The sequence below is a fragment of the Dendrobates tinctorius genome, unplaced genomic scaffold (assembly GCF_039654945.1).
Source record: "Dendrobates tinctorius isolate UK_male_01 unplaced genomic scaffold, ASM3965494v1 ptg000250l, whole genome shotgun sequence".
In the NCBI taxonomy this organism is placed as follows: domain Eukaryota; kingdom Metazoa; phylum Chordata; class Amphibia; order Anura; family Dendrobatidae; genus Dendrobates; species Dendrobates tinctorius.
In genome coordinates, this window is record NW_027361917.1 from 25,507,502 (window position 1) to 25,523,161 (window position 15,660).

At 44.0% G+C, this 15,660-nt stretch overlaps 1 protein-coding gene across 9 annotated transcripts in view; it reads right to left on the reverse strand.

Moving 5' to 3' along the window:
* The window catches only part of ARHGEF33 (Rho guanine nucleotide exchange factor 33), a 165,919-nt gene that overhangs the window by 43,345 nt on the left and 106,914 nt on the right, over positions 1-15,660 (reverse strand). For all 9 annotated transcript variants that reach the window (XM_073557549.1, XM_073557548.1, XM_073557546.1 and 6 more), the window contains one exon: positions 3,676-3,805. In XM_073557549.1, the coding sequence (XP_073413650.1) occupies positions 3,676-3,805 (130 nt within the window). The remainder of the gene's footprint in view (positions 1-3,675; positions 3,806-15,660) is intronic.

Consider the following 15,660-nt stretch of genomic DNA (forward strand, 5'->3'; position numbering starts at 1 on the left):
AGATCCCTGGAGTGTCAGCTGTGGTGTCTGTAAGGAGTGCTGGCATGGCGTGGTGGAGTCGCAGCTATGGTGTCAGCAAGGAGTTCGTGCATGGATTGGTGGAGTGGCAGCTATGGTGTAGAGCTGCACTCAAAATGCTGGACGTTGTTGCTGAGAGCTGGACTCAAGCATGCTGGACTTTTTGGCAGAAAAGCTGGACTCATTTGCGGGACTCTGTTTCTGTACAGCTGCACGCAGGTGTAGACTCTGTTTGCTCCAAGGCTGCACTATGATGCTGAGAAGGTCCGTTTCTGGACAGTGCACCCAGATGTCGGACAGTGGAGGAAAAGATGCACGCAGGTGGTGGGCTCTTTTGCTGGAAGCGTAAGCAACAGAGCAAAGCTAAGTGGTGTTCTCCTGTTTTGTCACTTTTCCTTATGTGTGTTTAGTGCAGTGGTGGGATTAGTTTCCACACCGACCAATTCCCTAGCGAGAGTTTAGGTGCAGGGCGAGTCAGGGTTTTGAGGTTCCTGATCGGCGCCCAGTGCGGAACCGACCTAGGGAACGTTAGGAGTGTAGAGACACTGGCTCAGGGGAGTGCAGAAGGTCTCCACTTCCCCATTCCCTATCGCAGGGCCACCATTGTTATTGTTACCCAGGTTTTCCCTTTCCCTTTGTCTTATTATATTAGTCACTGGCCTGCGGGCTGCGTCACATAGGACAATCACACGTGCCGCGTCCTGTTGTATCAGTTACTGGCCTGGTGGCCGTGTCACTCAGGACGGGGCACGTGACACCTCCTGCTTTGTGGACTCCGCTCTCACACCCCTCCAATCCATCCTATACTCTGCTACCCGACTAATCCACCTGTCCCCCCCACTGTTTCCTGGCCTCTCCTCTCTCAATCCCTTCACTGCTCCCCATTGCCAGAGACTCCAGTTCAAAACCCTAACCATGGAATACAAAGCCATCCATAACCTGTCTCCCCCCATACATCTGTGACTTAGTCTCCTGGTACTTACCTGCACGCAACGTCTGATCCTCACAAGACAATAACTCCTTCTCTACTCCCCTCTTATCTCCTCTTCCCACAATCACATACAAGACTTTTCCTGTGACTCCTCCCTACTCTGGAACTGTGTACCTCAACATATCAGACTCTCGCCTACTGTGGAAATCTTCAAAAGGAACCTAAAGACCTACCTCTTCCGACAAGACTAAAATGTGCAGTAACCCTCTTTCCACCATACCACTGCACGACCAGCTCTACCCTCACCTATTGTATCTTCACCCATCCCTTGCAGACTGTGAGCCCTCGTAGGCAGGGTGCTCTCTCTTCCTGTACCAGTCAGTGACTCGTTTTATTCAAGATTATTGTACTTGTTTTTTTGCTCTGTATAACCCCTTTTCAAATGTAAAGCACCACAGAATAAATGGTGCTATAATAATAAATAATAATAATAATAATTGTGCAAACAGCTTACAATGAAAAGAGGGCTGAAAAAGCGAAACCAAAAAGTTGAAGAATTAACTCAATTATCCTTTTCCAATATCAGCATTTAAAAAAAAGATTTGCACTATACCTTACACTAATGCCCCTTTATATGTTATTTATTGCATTTGCCAGATTTTTTTTATCTCCATTATGACTGCCACATGTCCCTTTGTATAAAAGTGGTGCTTCTGACCTCTGCAGCTTCTCAATCTCAGGACTATAATTCCTATAATGCATAGTGCTGCCTGCCCTGCCAGTTTAAGCAGCCTCCTGTTCACATTTGCCAAAGAGGACAAAGGATGGGAAAGGGAGGTTGAACAGGGTAGAGCTGGGAGTATGACAGGGTTGGTAAGGGACGAACGAGAGTTCAGTAAGAAAGAGTTTAAACTTATCGGCATGTAGTCTTCAGATGTGAGGAGGTTCAGGATTCCAACAATGGTACCGACAACAGCATTACAGGTTGTCTCGACGGAGTCCTGACTTGGCGAGAGTTCAACGGTGGCACCGACAACAGCGTCACAGTTCATCTTGTCGCAATCTCTGAGTGACAGGCAGTTTTCCTGTGCTTTACGATATCTGGCACAGTACGGAGTCCAACGTGAGATGCCGCTAGAATGAGCCTTTGCTCCGTGGCATATGCCGGTTCTGACCTAACAAGACTTGGCCTCCCCAGGCGTCTCTCCTGGCGTTTAGTCAATGGTCCGGTCAGAAACTTTAGTTCGGAAGTTGTCAGGGAGGAGGGAGAAGGTCTGTCTACGGATCGCCTATCACCCGAGAGTACCGCTGCAGGGGGTCTGAGCACCCACGGGATACTCTGCCTTCTCAGCAGTGGCAGCACTCGATCCGCCACTCAGTTTTCCCGCACGGGCTCTGCCTCTTTTCCCATGTAGCGTGCTATATATGCCCACCTGCCTCAAGTCAGTCACATGACCCGGTCTGTCCTGCTCTTTTAGTCCCCCCCCCCGCAACATAGGTGACAGTTCCGGCAGTTCCGGAACCGGCGTGTAAAAGGCACCCCGACTCTGGCACTTCTCCTTACATTGTCTCGCAGACAGCTGCAAGTGGAAAACAAGATAGAACTTTGCATCCTAGAAAACTAAAAGAGTGTAAGGGGGCATGCTCCATTAGAGCTCACCACTTGCTCAGTAAGCTTCAGAACATACAGAGATGGAACACCACTCAAAAATAAGCAGGTTTGCCTCAAAACATATTATTTTTTTCCAGGTCTAATAAGACACACAGCAGGCAAGAGCGAGTGGTGACATACATCAGAAAACCATGGTGGTTTAAGACTCAGGACCATATAAGAATATACTAAGGAGTAGGTGCGGTGTGTATCAAGGAATAAATTATAGCCAAGAGTGCTACTACATGCTCAGAGTTTTAAAGCGGAAGCACTCACTATACCGTTACCATCCCGTTACTCGCTCTTGCCTGACAAAGGATCTGTGACCCAAAAGGTTGCTCTCACTAGAAAATATATTCATAAATGCAGTGTTTTTTTAGATCTGTAAAAAATGCAATAAATTTGTTTTGAAGCAAACCTCCTCATTTTGGAGTCCTGAGCTTTTTATACATCACATCGTAGGTAGATGGAATGAAGATGGCGGTGGTCCCATATTCCAGGTTGTACTCATTATTACTTTTGGAGTATTTGCTGCTTGCAGGTCTGTTTCACACATCAGTTATTTCTGTCAGTTGTAATCCGCAAAAATGGCAGAAAACAGATCCGCCTGTGTACGGACATCAACGTGTGCCATCGGACCGTTTTTTTGACGGATCCGGCGAAGGAAGAAATTTAAAGCAACCACTGAGAGAGAGCGAGAGAGAGAGAACATTTTTCAGGCGCCCGAACAGAGTTTAGCGTTAAATTTGCGGCCGAGGCAAGTCCTCCGGCCACCCGAAAAAAGTTGCATTGTCCGTCCAGGCTTGTCGGTAGACGCCAAAATTTGGGCGGATCCGAAAAAAAACCGGATTCAACGGATGGTCATCCGCCAAGATCCGCCGGTAATGCAACTCAATGGGAAAAAAACGGATCCGCCAAGCAAAATGGCGGATCCGTTTCTTTTGCAAAACGGCGGATTTTGACTGATGGTAACATACGGATGTGTGAAACAGGCCTAAGCTGCTTTCTTGGTCTGACTTCACTTTATTCTATCACTGCTATATTTTATTCTGAAAAATAAAGAAAAATCCAGTACCTTCTTTCCTTAGTGGTCCTCTTGATGTCAGAGCCTTGCAAAGTGGCCCTTATCTTAAGGATATGAGACAGATTCAGAACATATTTTCGCTCAGATTCAAGAAGATCTTTGGCAGCAGTCTGTCTTCTTGCTTAATATGGAAAATATGACAACATTACAATGCACACAGAATGAATCCATAAATCACTGTAGGTTTTATGACTACAATAAGCTGCCTATATACATATAATAGGGCTGGCAGAATGCTCCCTAGACTGACAGTTCTTCATCCCATCTCCCCTGCCCATACAGAAGTCGCCAATTGGATTAACTTAAGACTACTGTTGGTAACAGTTTCTTCAACAGAGGAAGACTATGTTGTTGCAGCTCAGGAAAGTCAAGAAGTTATTTGGCTGAGACAACTGCTAATGAAGTTCGATCAAAAATATATTATACCTACAAAGATTTTTGAAAACAACTAAGGATGTCTGGCACTTACTTATACGGAAAGAGTTAACCAAAAAACCAGTCATATTCAGGTGAACTTCTATTTTCTGAGGAAACTTCAAGAACAAGGAATGTAAGACTTACAAAACTGTCCAACAAGACTGTGGATATATTTTCATAGCCATTTGACTGTAGAAAGACATTCCAGTCTAATAAGGAGGTTGGCCCTAACAAATTAAAAAGATTGTCCACTACTAGGACAACCCATTCTCAATTTGCAAATTTGCCCCCAGTAAAATAACAACACCTATACTCACCTCCTGTGCAAGAGCTGTTTCTGCGGAGTTGGCACTCGCTCTCCAGGGAATCATGTCACATTCTTATGTTACATGAATTCCTGAGTCCAAGTGCTGGCTTTATTTCTCCACCTTAGCACAAATCAGATGCCAAGAGTAAGTCAGTACTGCGACGGGCCGCTCACCTCCTTTTGATGTTTGATACGTCCACTGGAAAAGTGCAGGGCACCAAAGGTGAGTAATAGTATGTGTGGTTATTTTACGAGGGGGAAAAACATGCGGATTGAGAAGGGGGTGTTAGAGTAGTGGACAACCCCATTAAACCTTGGACGTTGAGAAGGATGTTGGAATAATAGCAACAGCTGCAGACATGCTGGAGGAACTGTCTTCAGAAGATGAAAATATCAGGAAGATCACTTGAATCAGTTTGATCACCAAGCTTTGCCGTGCTCTTTGCTGAGTTGCACCTAGGCCCATTGCCTGTTGTAGATTTCAGCTTTAAGCCAAATCATTCAGCACTTATTACAGAATGAACTTTTACTTACAGCAACCATTATTTTCATCATCATAATATAGAGGATTACAGGAACGAACTGTCACCCAACCTTCCAGTAAGACTGGACAGTACAGTATTAGTACAACACAATCTCCCATTGCCACTCAAGCAATGTGTTCTTAATGTCTCAAGGCAAAAAAGCCATTGCCACAAACCTTTAGCAGCTGATTCTCTTCTGCAGCAACAAAAGATCAGGTATGTTGAAGTACAACAACATGCCCAATAGTCCTTTACCAGGACACCCGGTGAAGGAAGAGAATAAAAGAGCCCCTATACACATGAGGTAGTTAATTTGACTTACAATTAATATGTATCGACCCATTAAGACCAGTTTGTGATGACCGGAATAGAATTTTATGGTAAATTGCTGTTGCTCTTGTGTAGTTGAAATAAAGATTAAAGGCTCAGAATCTCAAAATGTGATTTATAAATCACACTAATTGGCTCTTAAAAGGAACCTGTCAGTAGAATCAACCCTTCTAAGCCGTCTATATGGGCATGTAAGTCATAGGAAGCTGAATAAGCTTGATATCTGCGATCCGATGTCTTATTCCAGAGAAATTCACATTTTGTCTTATATGTAAATGAGCTGTGCTAGGCTATGGGGAGGACACTGATTGTGATGAGAATCTGCCTCCAGGGTTTATTTTAAATAAAAGTGTTTGTTAACAGTGTGAGACATGTAACACACAGTCACTGGTAACACATAGAACAGCAGAAGGGAACTTTATCTTATAACAAACATGTTAGCAGCTGCAGCTCTCACAGCTCTGCAATGTTGTTAACACTGTCTGACTGTGAGACTGTGAGATGGAAGTTGAGGCTGAGAGGAACCTGCAGATGTGTCAGGTAAAATCACACACAGCTCTGCAGTGAGATGAGGAGAGCAGAGAGTGGTTAATTAAAAATATGCCGTTGTCTCAGCCTGATCAGTGTCTGGCCCATATTTCTGGACAGCTCATTTACATATACAGGGTCGGTCTGTGGTGTCAGGGGTCCACAGGAGAAATTGACTCTAGGGGCCTATACTTCAGTTATAAGGAAATACCTGTTAGCCTTTATTCCTGTTATACTGGAACATTGACTGTAAAATACAGATGGATCCTGCACACTACTCCTCAGTGCACCCGTCTCCTCAGTGCACCCGTTTTTCCAGTGCAGCCATCTCCTCAGTGCACCCGTTTCTCCAGTGCAGCCATTTCCTCAGTGCACCCATTTCCCCATGGCACCCATCTCCTCAATGCACCCATCTCCCTAGTGCAGCCATCTCCTCAGTGCACCCGTTTGCCCAGTGCAGCCATCTCCTCAGTGAACCCGTTTCTCCAGTGCAGCCATCTCCTCAGTGCACCCATCTCCTCGGTGCATCCATTTCTCCAGTGCAGCCATCTCCTCAGTGCACCCGTTTCTCCAGTGCAGCCATCTCCTCAGTGCACCCATTTCCCCAGTGCAGCCATCTCCTCAGTGCACCCATCTCCTCAGTGCACCCGTCTCCTCAGTGCACCAGCTTCCCCAGTGTAGCCATCTCCTCAGGGCACCCATCTCCTCAGTGCACCCATCTCCCTAGTGCATTCATCTCCTCAGTGCACCCGTCTCCTCAGTGCACCCACCTCCCTAGTGCAGCCATCTCCTCAGTGCACCCATCTCCTCAGTACACCCATCTCCCTAGTGCAGCCATCTCCTCAGTGCACCTGTCTCCTCAGTGCACCCGCTTCCCCAGTGTAGCCATCTCCTCAGTGCAGCCATCTCCTCAGGGCACCCATCTCCGCAGTGTAGCCATCTCTTCAGTGCACCCATCTCCTCAGTGCACCCATTTTCCCAGTGCAGGCTCCGCTCATCCCCCCCAGAGGCTCATTCTACACCCCCCAAGCACCCATTCCCCACCGCCGTCGCCACGCCACTCATCCCCCCCGCCGCCGCCACACATTCCCCCCGCCGCCACTCATTCCCCCCCGCCGCCACTCTTTCTTCCCCCCTGGCTCACCTGTGGCTTCGTCCGACTCCGGTCCGTTCCCTGCTGCTGCTTCTTCTTCCTGTTTGTGTGTGAGCGCGCGGTCACATGGTACCGCTCATTAGGTTCATGAATAGTATGAGATTCAATGGCTAGCACACGATAGGTACGGGGGTATGGTGCTAGTGAAGGAGGCTCATGAGTCCCACATAAATGTCTATTAGAATCACTGCACACATACACTTAAGGAGTATTTGCTTATTAGTGAAATTTATTGAAAACAAGTGCTCTTATAGTGATTGCGACAGAATGACGTTTCGGTCATTCAAGACCTTGATCACATTAGTCGCCTTGAACAATGTAGTGGTTCATGAAGGATTTGGTCCTTATGATCAAAACAGGGACAGCGAGTATGCCCGTAGTAGTTCTGAACTAAAGGCTGTCCTGAATTAGGTAATGGTCACTTATGCCTTTAGGTTAACCAGGGTCAGAGCCGTCGCTCTATGTGGGGTGGTGGCGAAACGGTGGAGTGTGTTAACACTCAGTTGTAGCAAGGAGGAGTGGCGTCCATACTCATGATCTTAATGAGCGGTATCACGTGACAACGCACTAACACAGGAAGAGCAGGACCATCAGAGCTGCAGCGCAGGCACGGCTGAAGGAGGTGAGTAAATGGGGGGGCAAATGGGGCTCTGCTGAGCACAATACCGCCGAACCTCTTAAAGGGCCCACGGCCACAAAATGGGGAAAGTGGCTGCGGGCCGCACAGGATGATATGGCGGGCCGTATACGTTTCCCACCACTGCTGTAGACAATTAACTTTTTAATGTGATTCGGGAGGAAGTTGTCCCATCTGAGGTACTGTATGTGGGCCAGTCAACTGGTTTCCGATACACAGATATCTAGATTGAACCATTTTGAATTACTATGGTGGTATCCATAAAGTTGATTTCTGTATTTCATTGGTATAATGTCAAGTTTATGGTGGGATGAGAGGTATCAAATCTTTCATGGAATTTTATAAGTTCTTGTTCAGACTCAGTCCAAATTATTAAGATGTAATCAATGTAACTAAAATAGGCCAAGGATTTGATGGAGCAGGATGGTAAAAAGTAATTCTTAGCCATGAAAAGGTTGGCATACTGGAGTGCCATTTTTCTGCCCATAGCAGTACCGGTTCTTTGCAGGTATAGCTCCGCACCTAAACAGATAAAGATATGCATGAGGATAAATCTGGTGAGTTTTAATATAGAAGCTAGCAAAAAAAAGGCAGAGATGTTTACATGTCCAGGCCTCCAAACAAATTCACTAACAGGTGCATTTGTTTGGAGGTCTGGACAAGTAAACATCTCTGCCTTTTTTTCTGCTGTTTTTTTAAGCTTTTGTAGGATTTTTAAGTCCTCTATTTGGTGCTTAGTGATAGAATTAGTGATAGGACTCGCAAGTGTGAGGACCCATGACGTGGGTTGTGAGCTTGCATATTTTGGTCATAATATCAACTAATACCTCACATATTTTTGTATATATTTTTTACACTTTATTTTTCAGGGTGCAGTTGTGCCCATTTGGTTCTGTAAACTGTGGTGTCTGTTCACATGGGATTCATTTTGGATAGCAGCGGGCAGCCCGCCTAATCTAAAAGTATGGGCGTCACCAATAGGCTGTAAGCCAGATGCTCTGCATTGCCTGTGTGTGAACAGCGCCGCATACAGACTTCTTTTGTGCATTAATATGCCAAACAACCACTCCCTCCATGGATTAGCAGGCTGTGAGTGGTTGTCTTATCGGCATTTTTGCACCTGTGTAAAATGGGTCCATTGCATCCTGTTAGTGCATTTGTTTGGAGGCCTGGGCAGGTACACATTTCTGCCTTTTTTCTGCTGGTTTTCAATTTTTTGGAGGATTTTTAAAGCTTAAATACATACTCAGAAGGGATCCCATTATCTTCAAGAAACATTTGGCAGGTGGTTAGTCCATTTTCATGTGGGATGTTAGAATATAAGAATTTCACATCCATGGTGGCTAAGATGGCACACATGTGGAGGGGACCTATTGTAGATAGCTTTTTCAAAAGATCTATAGTGTCCTGTGAATCGTTGGTTGTTTTTCTCACCAGTGTTTTAATAACATTCTCTATCCATCCTGGGATATTTTTTAAGTGAGTGTCCCCACCTGAGATGATTGGCTTCCCTGGGTTGCCTGACTTATGAATTTTGAGAAGCATATAGATACAGGAAAGATGTACAGTGGGGAAAAAAAGTATTTAGTCAGTCAGCAATAGTGCAAGTTCCACCACTTAAAAAGATGAGAGGCGTCTGTAATTTACATCATAGGTAGACCTCAACTATGGAGACAAACTGAGAAAAAAAAATCCAGAAAATCACATTGTCTGTTTTTTTTTCATTTTATTTGCATATTATGGTGGAAAATAAGTATTTGGTCAGAAACAAAATTTCATCTCAATACTTTGTGATATATCCTTTGTTGGTAATGACAGAGGTCAAACGTTTTCTGTAAGTCTTCACAAGGTTGCCACACACTGTTGTTGGTATGTTGGCCCATTCCTCCATGCAGATCTCCTCTAGAGCAGTGATGTTTTTGGCTTTTCGCTTGGCAACACGGACTTTCAACTCCCTCCAAAGGTTTTCTATAGGGTTGAGATCTGGAGACTGGCTAGGCCACTCCAGGACCTTGAAATGCTTCTTACGAAGCCACTCCTTCGTTGCCCTGGCGGTGTGCTTTGGATCATTGTCATGTTGAAAGACCCAGCCACGTTTCATCTTCAATGCCCTTGCTGATGGAAGGAGGTTTGCACTCAAAATCTCACGATACATGGCCCCATTCATTCTTTCATGTACCCGGATCAGTCGTCCTGGCCCCTTTGCAGAGAAACAGCCCCAAAGCATGATGTTTCCACCACCATGCTTTACAGTAGGTATGGTGTTTGATCGATGCAACTCAGTATTCTTTTTCCTCCAAACACGACAAGTTGTGTTTCTACCAAACAGTTCCAGTTTGGTTTCATCAGACCATAGGACATTCTCCCAAAACTCCTCTGGATCATCCAAATGCTCTCTAGCAAACTTCAGACGGGCCCAGACATGTACAGGCTTAAGCAGTGGGACACGTCTGGCACTGCAGGATCTGAGTCCATGGTGGCGTAGTGTGTTACTTATGGTAGGCCTTGTTACATTGGTCCCAGCTCTCTGCAGTTCATTCACTAGGTCCCCCCGTGTGGTTCTGGGATTTTTGCTCACCGTTCTTGTGATCATTCTGACCCCACGGGGTGGGATTTTGCGTGGAGCACCAGATCGAGGGAGATTATCAGTGGTCTTGTATGTCTTCCATTTTCTAATTATTGCTCCCACAGTTGATTTCTTCACTCCAAGCTGGTTGGCTATTGCAGATTCAGTCTTCCCAGCCTGGTGCAGGGCTACAATTTTGTTTCTGGTGTCCTTTGACAGCTCTTTGGTCTTCACCATAGTGGAGTTTGGAGTCAGACTGTTTGAGGGTGTGCACAGGTGTCTTTTTATACTGATAACAAGTTTAAACAGGTGCCATTACTACAGGTAATGAGTGGAGGAAAGAGGAGACTCTTAAAGAAGAAGTTACAGGTCTGTGAGAGCCAGAAATCTTGATTGCTTGTTTCTGACCAAATACTTATTTTCCACCATAATATGCAAATAAAATGAAAAAAAAACAGACAATGTGATTTTCTGGATTTTTTTTTCTCAGTTTGTCTCCCATAGTTGAGGTCTACCTATGATGTAAATTACAGACGCCTCTCATCTTTTTAAGTGGTGGAACTTGCACTATTGCTGACTGACTAAATACTTTTTTTCCCCACTGTATATCTTTGTACCGTGTTAAGGGGGTTTTACACATAGCGATATCGCTAGCAATATCGCTAAAGCATCATCGATTTGGTGACACAGCAGCGATATTGCTAGCGATATCGCTATGTGTGATACTTACCTCCGACCGGCTCCCCCGCTGTCTGTCGCTGATCATGCCAGATCACGCAGCTCCATTTCTCGTCGGGCGCTTCCTGCTGGCACCGACGAGCGACCCATGTACGCGGACGGGAGGACGTCAGAATCGCCGCGTCTGAAAGGTAAGTAACAACCGCTGTATCGCTGCTGCATCGCTGTGAGATCTGCCTGTGTGGCAGCTCACTAGCGACCATTTAGCGATACACCAGCGATCCTGACCGGGTCGTATCGTGGTCGGGATCGCTGGTGCATCGCTAAATGTAAAGGGGCCTTTAGCCCGTAGAAGCATATAGAAAATTCCTATCCAAGGATTCTCAGGTATAAAGTCCAAAGGGTTTGTGGAATCTGTACACAGGCCACTGATGACCTTTTTCAACTCATATATGTTGGAATTGGATCATCATCCAGTTTTGGTGTAGTACTGTCTGTCAGCTGTCTATGAGGTTCATTACTGTAGATTGTTGTATTGAGGAAGACTATGGCACCACTTCTATCCGCAGGCTTAACCCCTTAATGTCCAATGACGGACACAGTCCGTCATCAGACATTTCCCCTGCTTTGATGAGGGCTCCGGCGCTGAGCCCGCATCAAAGCCGGGACATGTCAGCTGTTATGAACAGCTGACATGTGCCCGCAATAGGCGCGAGCGGAATCGCTGTCCGCCCGCGCCTATTAACTAGTTAAATGCCGCTGTCAAAGCTGACAGCGGGCATTTAAATAGCATTTCTGGCCGCCGGGCCGGAAATGACGTCATCGCCGACCCCCGTCACGTGATCGGGGGTCGGCGTCAGGTTGCCTGGACAACCAGAGGTCTCTATGAGACCTCTATGGTTGTTCCAGGCATATGGCTTTCAGCGCCACCCGGTGTTCGGCGCTGAAAGCACAGCAGTAAATCTGCTACATATGGGCGATCTGCTCATCGCCCATATGTAGCAGAGCCGATCGGGTTGCGCAAGCTTCTAGCCTCCTATGGAGGCTATTGAAGCATGCCAAAAGTAAAAAAAAAAAAATGTTTAAAAATAAAAAAAAATTAAAAAAACCTAAAAGTTCAAATCACCCCCCTTTCGCCCCAATCAAAATAAAACAGTAGAAAAAAAATCCCACATTCACATATTAGGTATCGCCGCGTTCAGAATCGCCCGATCTATCAATAAAAAAAAAGCATTAACCCGATCGCTAAACGGCGTAGCGAGAAAAAAATTAAAAACGCTAGAATTACGTATTTTTGGTCACGAAGACATTGCATTAAAATGCAATAACGGGCGATCAAAAGAACATATCTGCACAAAAGTGGTATCATTAAAAACATCAGTCCGGCATGGAAAAAATAAGCCCTCACCCGACCCCAGATCATGAAAAATGGAGACGCTACGGGTCTCGGAAAATTGCGCAAATTTTTTTTTTTTTTAGCAAACTTTGGAATTTTTTTTCACCACTTAGATAAAAGAGGACATAGACATGTTTGGTGTCTATGAACTCGTAATGACCTGGAGAATCATAATGGCAGGTCAGATTTAGCATCTAGTGAACCTAACAAAAAAGCCAAGCAAAAAACAAGTGTGGGATTGCACTTTTTTTGCAATTTCACCGCACTTGGAATTTTTTTCCCGTTTTCGAGTACACGATATGGTAAAACCAATGATATCATTTAAAAGTACAACTCGTCCTGCAAAAAATAAGCCCTCACATGGCCATATAAATGGAAAAATAAAAAAGTTATGGCTCTGGAAAGAAGGGGAGGGAAAAATGAAAATGTAAAACCAAAAATACCCCTGGTCGTTAAGGGGTTAATATGAATTGACTTTTTTTGTACATTGATATTTAATGTTTATTTTCTCGGTTTATCCAATATTGTGGTCTGCACCAAATGTCTAATGAGTTATGCAACTGAAAGATCTTTTGAAGAAACTGGCATAATGGAAATAATGTTCTAATTATTGAAATAAGAAATATCCACTTTATCAAAACTTATATAACAATAATACCACATACAATGGACAAATACTGCTACACCATGACCAGACCACATATTACCACTACACAGTGACAAAATAATACCACAAACAAGGGACAAAAATCGCCACAGCATGACCAGGCCACATATTACCACCAGGTAGTGATCGAATTATAATACAACATACAAGGAACAAATACCACCATACCATGGCCGGACCACATATTACCACCACATAATGACTTAGAGCCAATTTTGTACTTAATGACCAAGCCAATTTTTACAATTTTGACCACTGTCACTTTATGAGGTTATAGCTCTGGAATGCTTCAACGGATCCCACTGATTCTGACAATGTTTTTTTTGTGATATATTCTACTTCATGTTAGTGGGTAAATTTCTTCAATATGACTTGCGTTTATTTACGAAAAAAAATGGAAATTTGGCAAAAATTTTGAAATTTTCAAACTTTTAATTTTTGTGTCCTTAAATCAGAGAGTCATATCGCACAAAATAGTTAACAAATAAAATTTCCCACATGTCTACTTTACATCAGCACAATTTTGGAAACAATTTTTTTTTGTTAGGACGTTATAAGGGTTAAATGTTGAGCAGCGATTTCTAATTTTTACAATAAAATTTACAAACCATTTTTTTCGGGACCACATCACTTTGGAGGGGAGTTTGGGGAGTCAATATAACAGAAAATATCCAAAGGTTACACCATTCTAAAAACGGCACCCCTCAAGGTGAGCAAAACCACATTCATGAAGTTTATTAACCCTTCAGGTGCTTCACGAGAACTAAGGAAATGTGTAAGGAAAAAAATTAACATTTTACTTTTTTTCACAAAAATTTACTTTGGAACCAAACTTTTATTTTCACAAGGGTAACGTGATAAAATGGACCACAAAATTTGTTGTGCAATTTCTCCTGAGTACGCCAATACCCCGTATGTAGGGGAAATCCACTGTTTGGGCGCATGGCAGGACTCAGAAGGGAGAGAGCACCGTTTTAATTTTTGAACGCAAAATTGGCTGGAATCAATGGCAGGTGCATGTCATGTTTGGAGACACCCTAATATACCTAAACAATGGAAACCTCCCCAATTCTAACTCCAACCCTAAGACAGCCCTAACCCCAACCCTAACCCCAAAACACCCTGTACCCTAATCCCAACCCTAACCATAACCTTAACCACAACCCTAACCCCCAACACCACAACCATAACCCCTACACAACCCTAACACCAACACAACACTAACCCTAACCCTAGCCCCAACCCTAAAACTAGCCCAACGCTAACCCTAGCTCTAACCCTAGTCCCAACCCTAACCCTAGCCCAACTCTATCCCTAGCTCTAACCCCAACCCTAACCATAGCCTCAACCCTAACACTAGCCCCAACTCTAACTCCAGCCCCAACCCTAACCCTAGCCCAATCCTAACCCTAGCTCTAACCCTAGCGCCATCAAAAAGCAGCGCTGAGGAATAAGTACCCTTAACTGCCTCCATTAAAAGGCGTATTAGTGGTCATTAAGGGGTTAATAAAAACCACAATACTAATAACACTAACATTACCACTGGTGACATTATATACAGAAGCTCTGTATACAGTATATAGTGAAAGTGTACAGATAATACTTTGATCACTGGTGACATTATACACAAGACCTCTATATGTACTGTATAGTGTATAGTGTAAATGTACAGGTAATATACAGTGATCACCAGTGACATTATACTACACAGGATCTCTGTATGTTGTGTATAGTGTAACTGTACAGTTAATGCAGTGATCACCAGTGACATTATACACAGGAGCTCTGTACAGTATATCATGTATAATAAAAATGTATATGTAATAGAGTGATCATTAGTGGCATTATACACAGGAGCTTTGTTTATAGCATATAGTGTAAGCATTCAGATAATACAGTAATACTGTGAGTACTAAGCCATCAAACTGACACTCCATAATGACTGTACAGTGGTGGGTGATACCTCTGAGGATCTCAAAGCACCGTGCAAAGCAGTGTGGTTATAAATATTATTACAAATAATACAGTGATCACTGGTGACATTATACACAAGAGCTCTATATCACTGGGGACAATATTCAGGGCACGCATTCAATTGAAACTAGTGTTGTTACTGGCAGACCCCCACTGCCTACACAATTGGTTGACCCTGCTGAGGGGACCATCGAGGACTCAGGGCCCACAGGAGGATTCTCCGGTTGTCCGGTGGGTCAGTTCGACCTTATATATATAAGAAAAACATGGCTTTCTTGGGAATAAGAAATCGGACTGCAGATATCAAGGTATAATTTTATTCAGCTTTCTATGACCTACATGTCCATATAGATGGCTTAGGAGAGTTGATCCTACTGACAGATTCCTTTTAAGTGGAGCTTCATCTGCTGGTGCTGGTGTATTTTATTTCCAAACCTGATGATGATTTTTTTTACATTATTGATGTGTTTATGTTCATTTTGCAACACACAAAGGAATACACTGCAGCAGCGTCCACAATATAAATTTTTAAAGTCAAACTTAACAGGGTTCTTTCTATGAGAAGTGAAAGAGGTTACATTTATATTGCCAGAATACTGTGAGCGCTAAGCCATCAAACTGACACTCCATAATGACTGTACAGTGGTGGCGTGATACCTCTGAGGATCTCAAAGTACTGTGCAAAGCAGTGTGGTTATAAATATTAGTGACTTTTCTGTCCTTGACAAGGTGTCTGTAAAAACAAATGGACTTAAAATTAGAAAGTGGTGCATAGAAAAAGATGAGTTCATTGAATCTG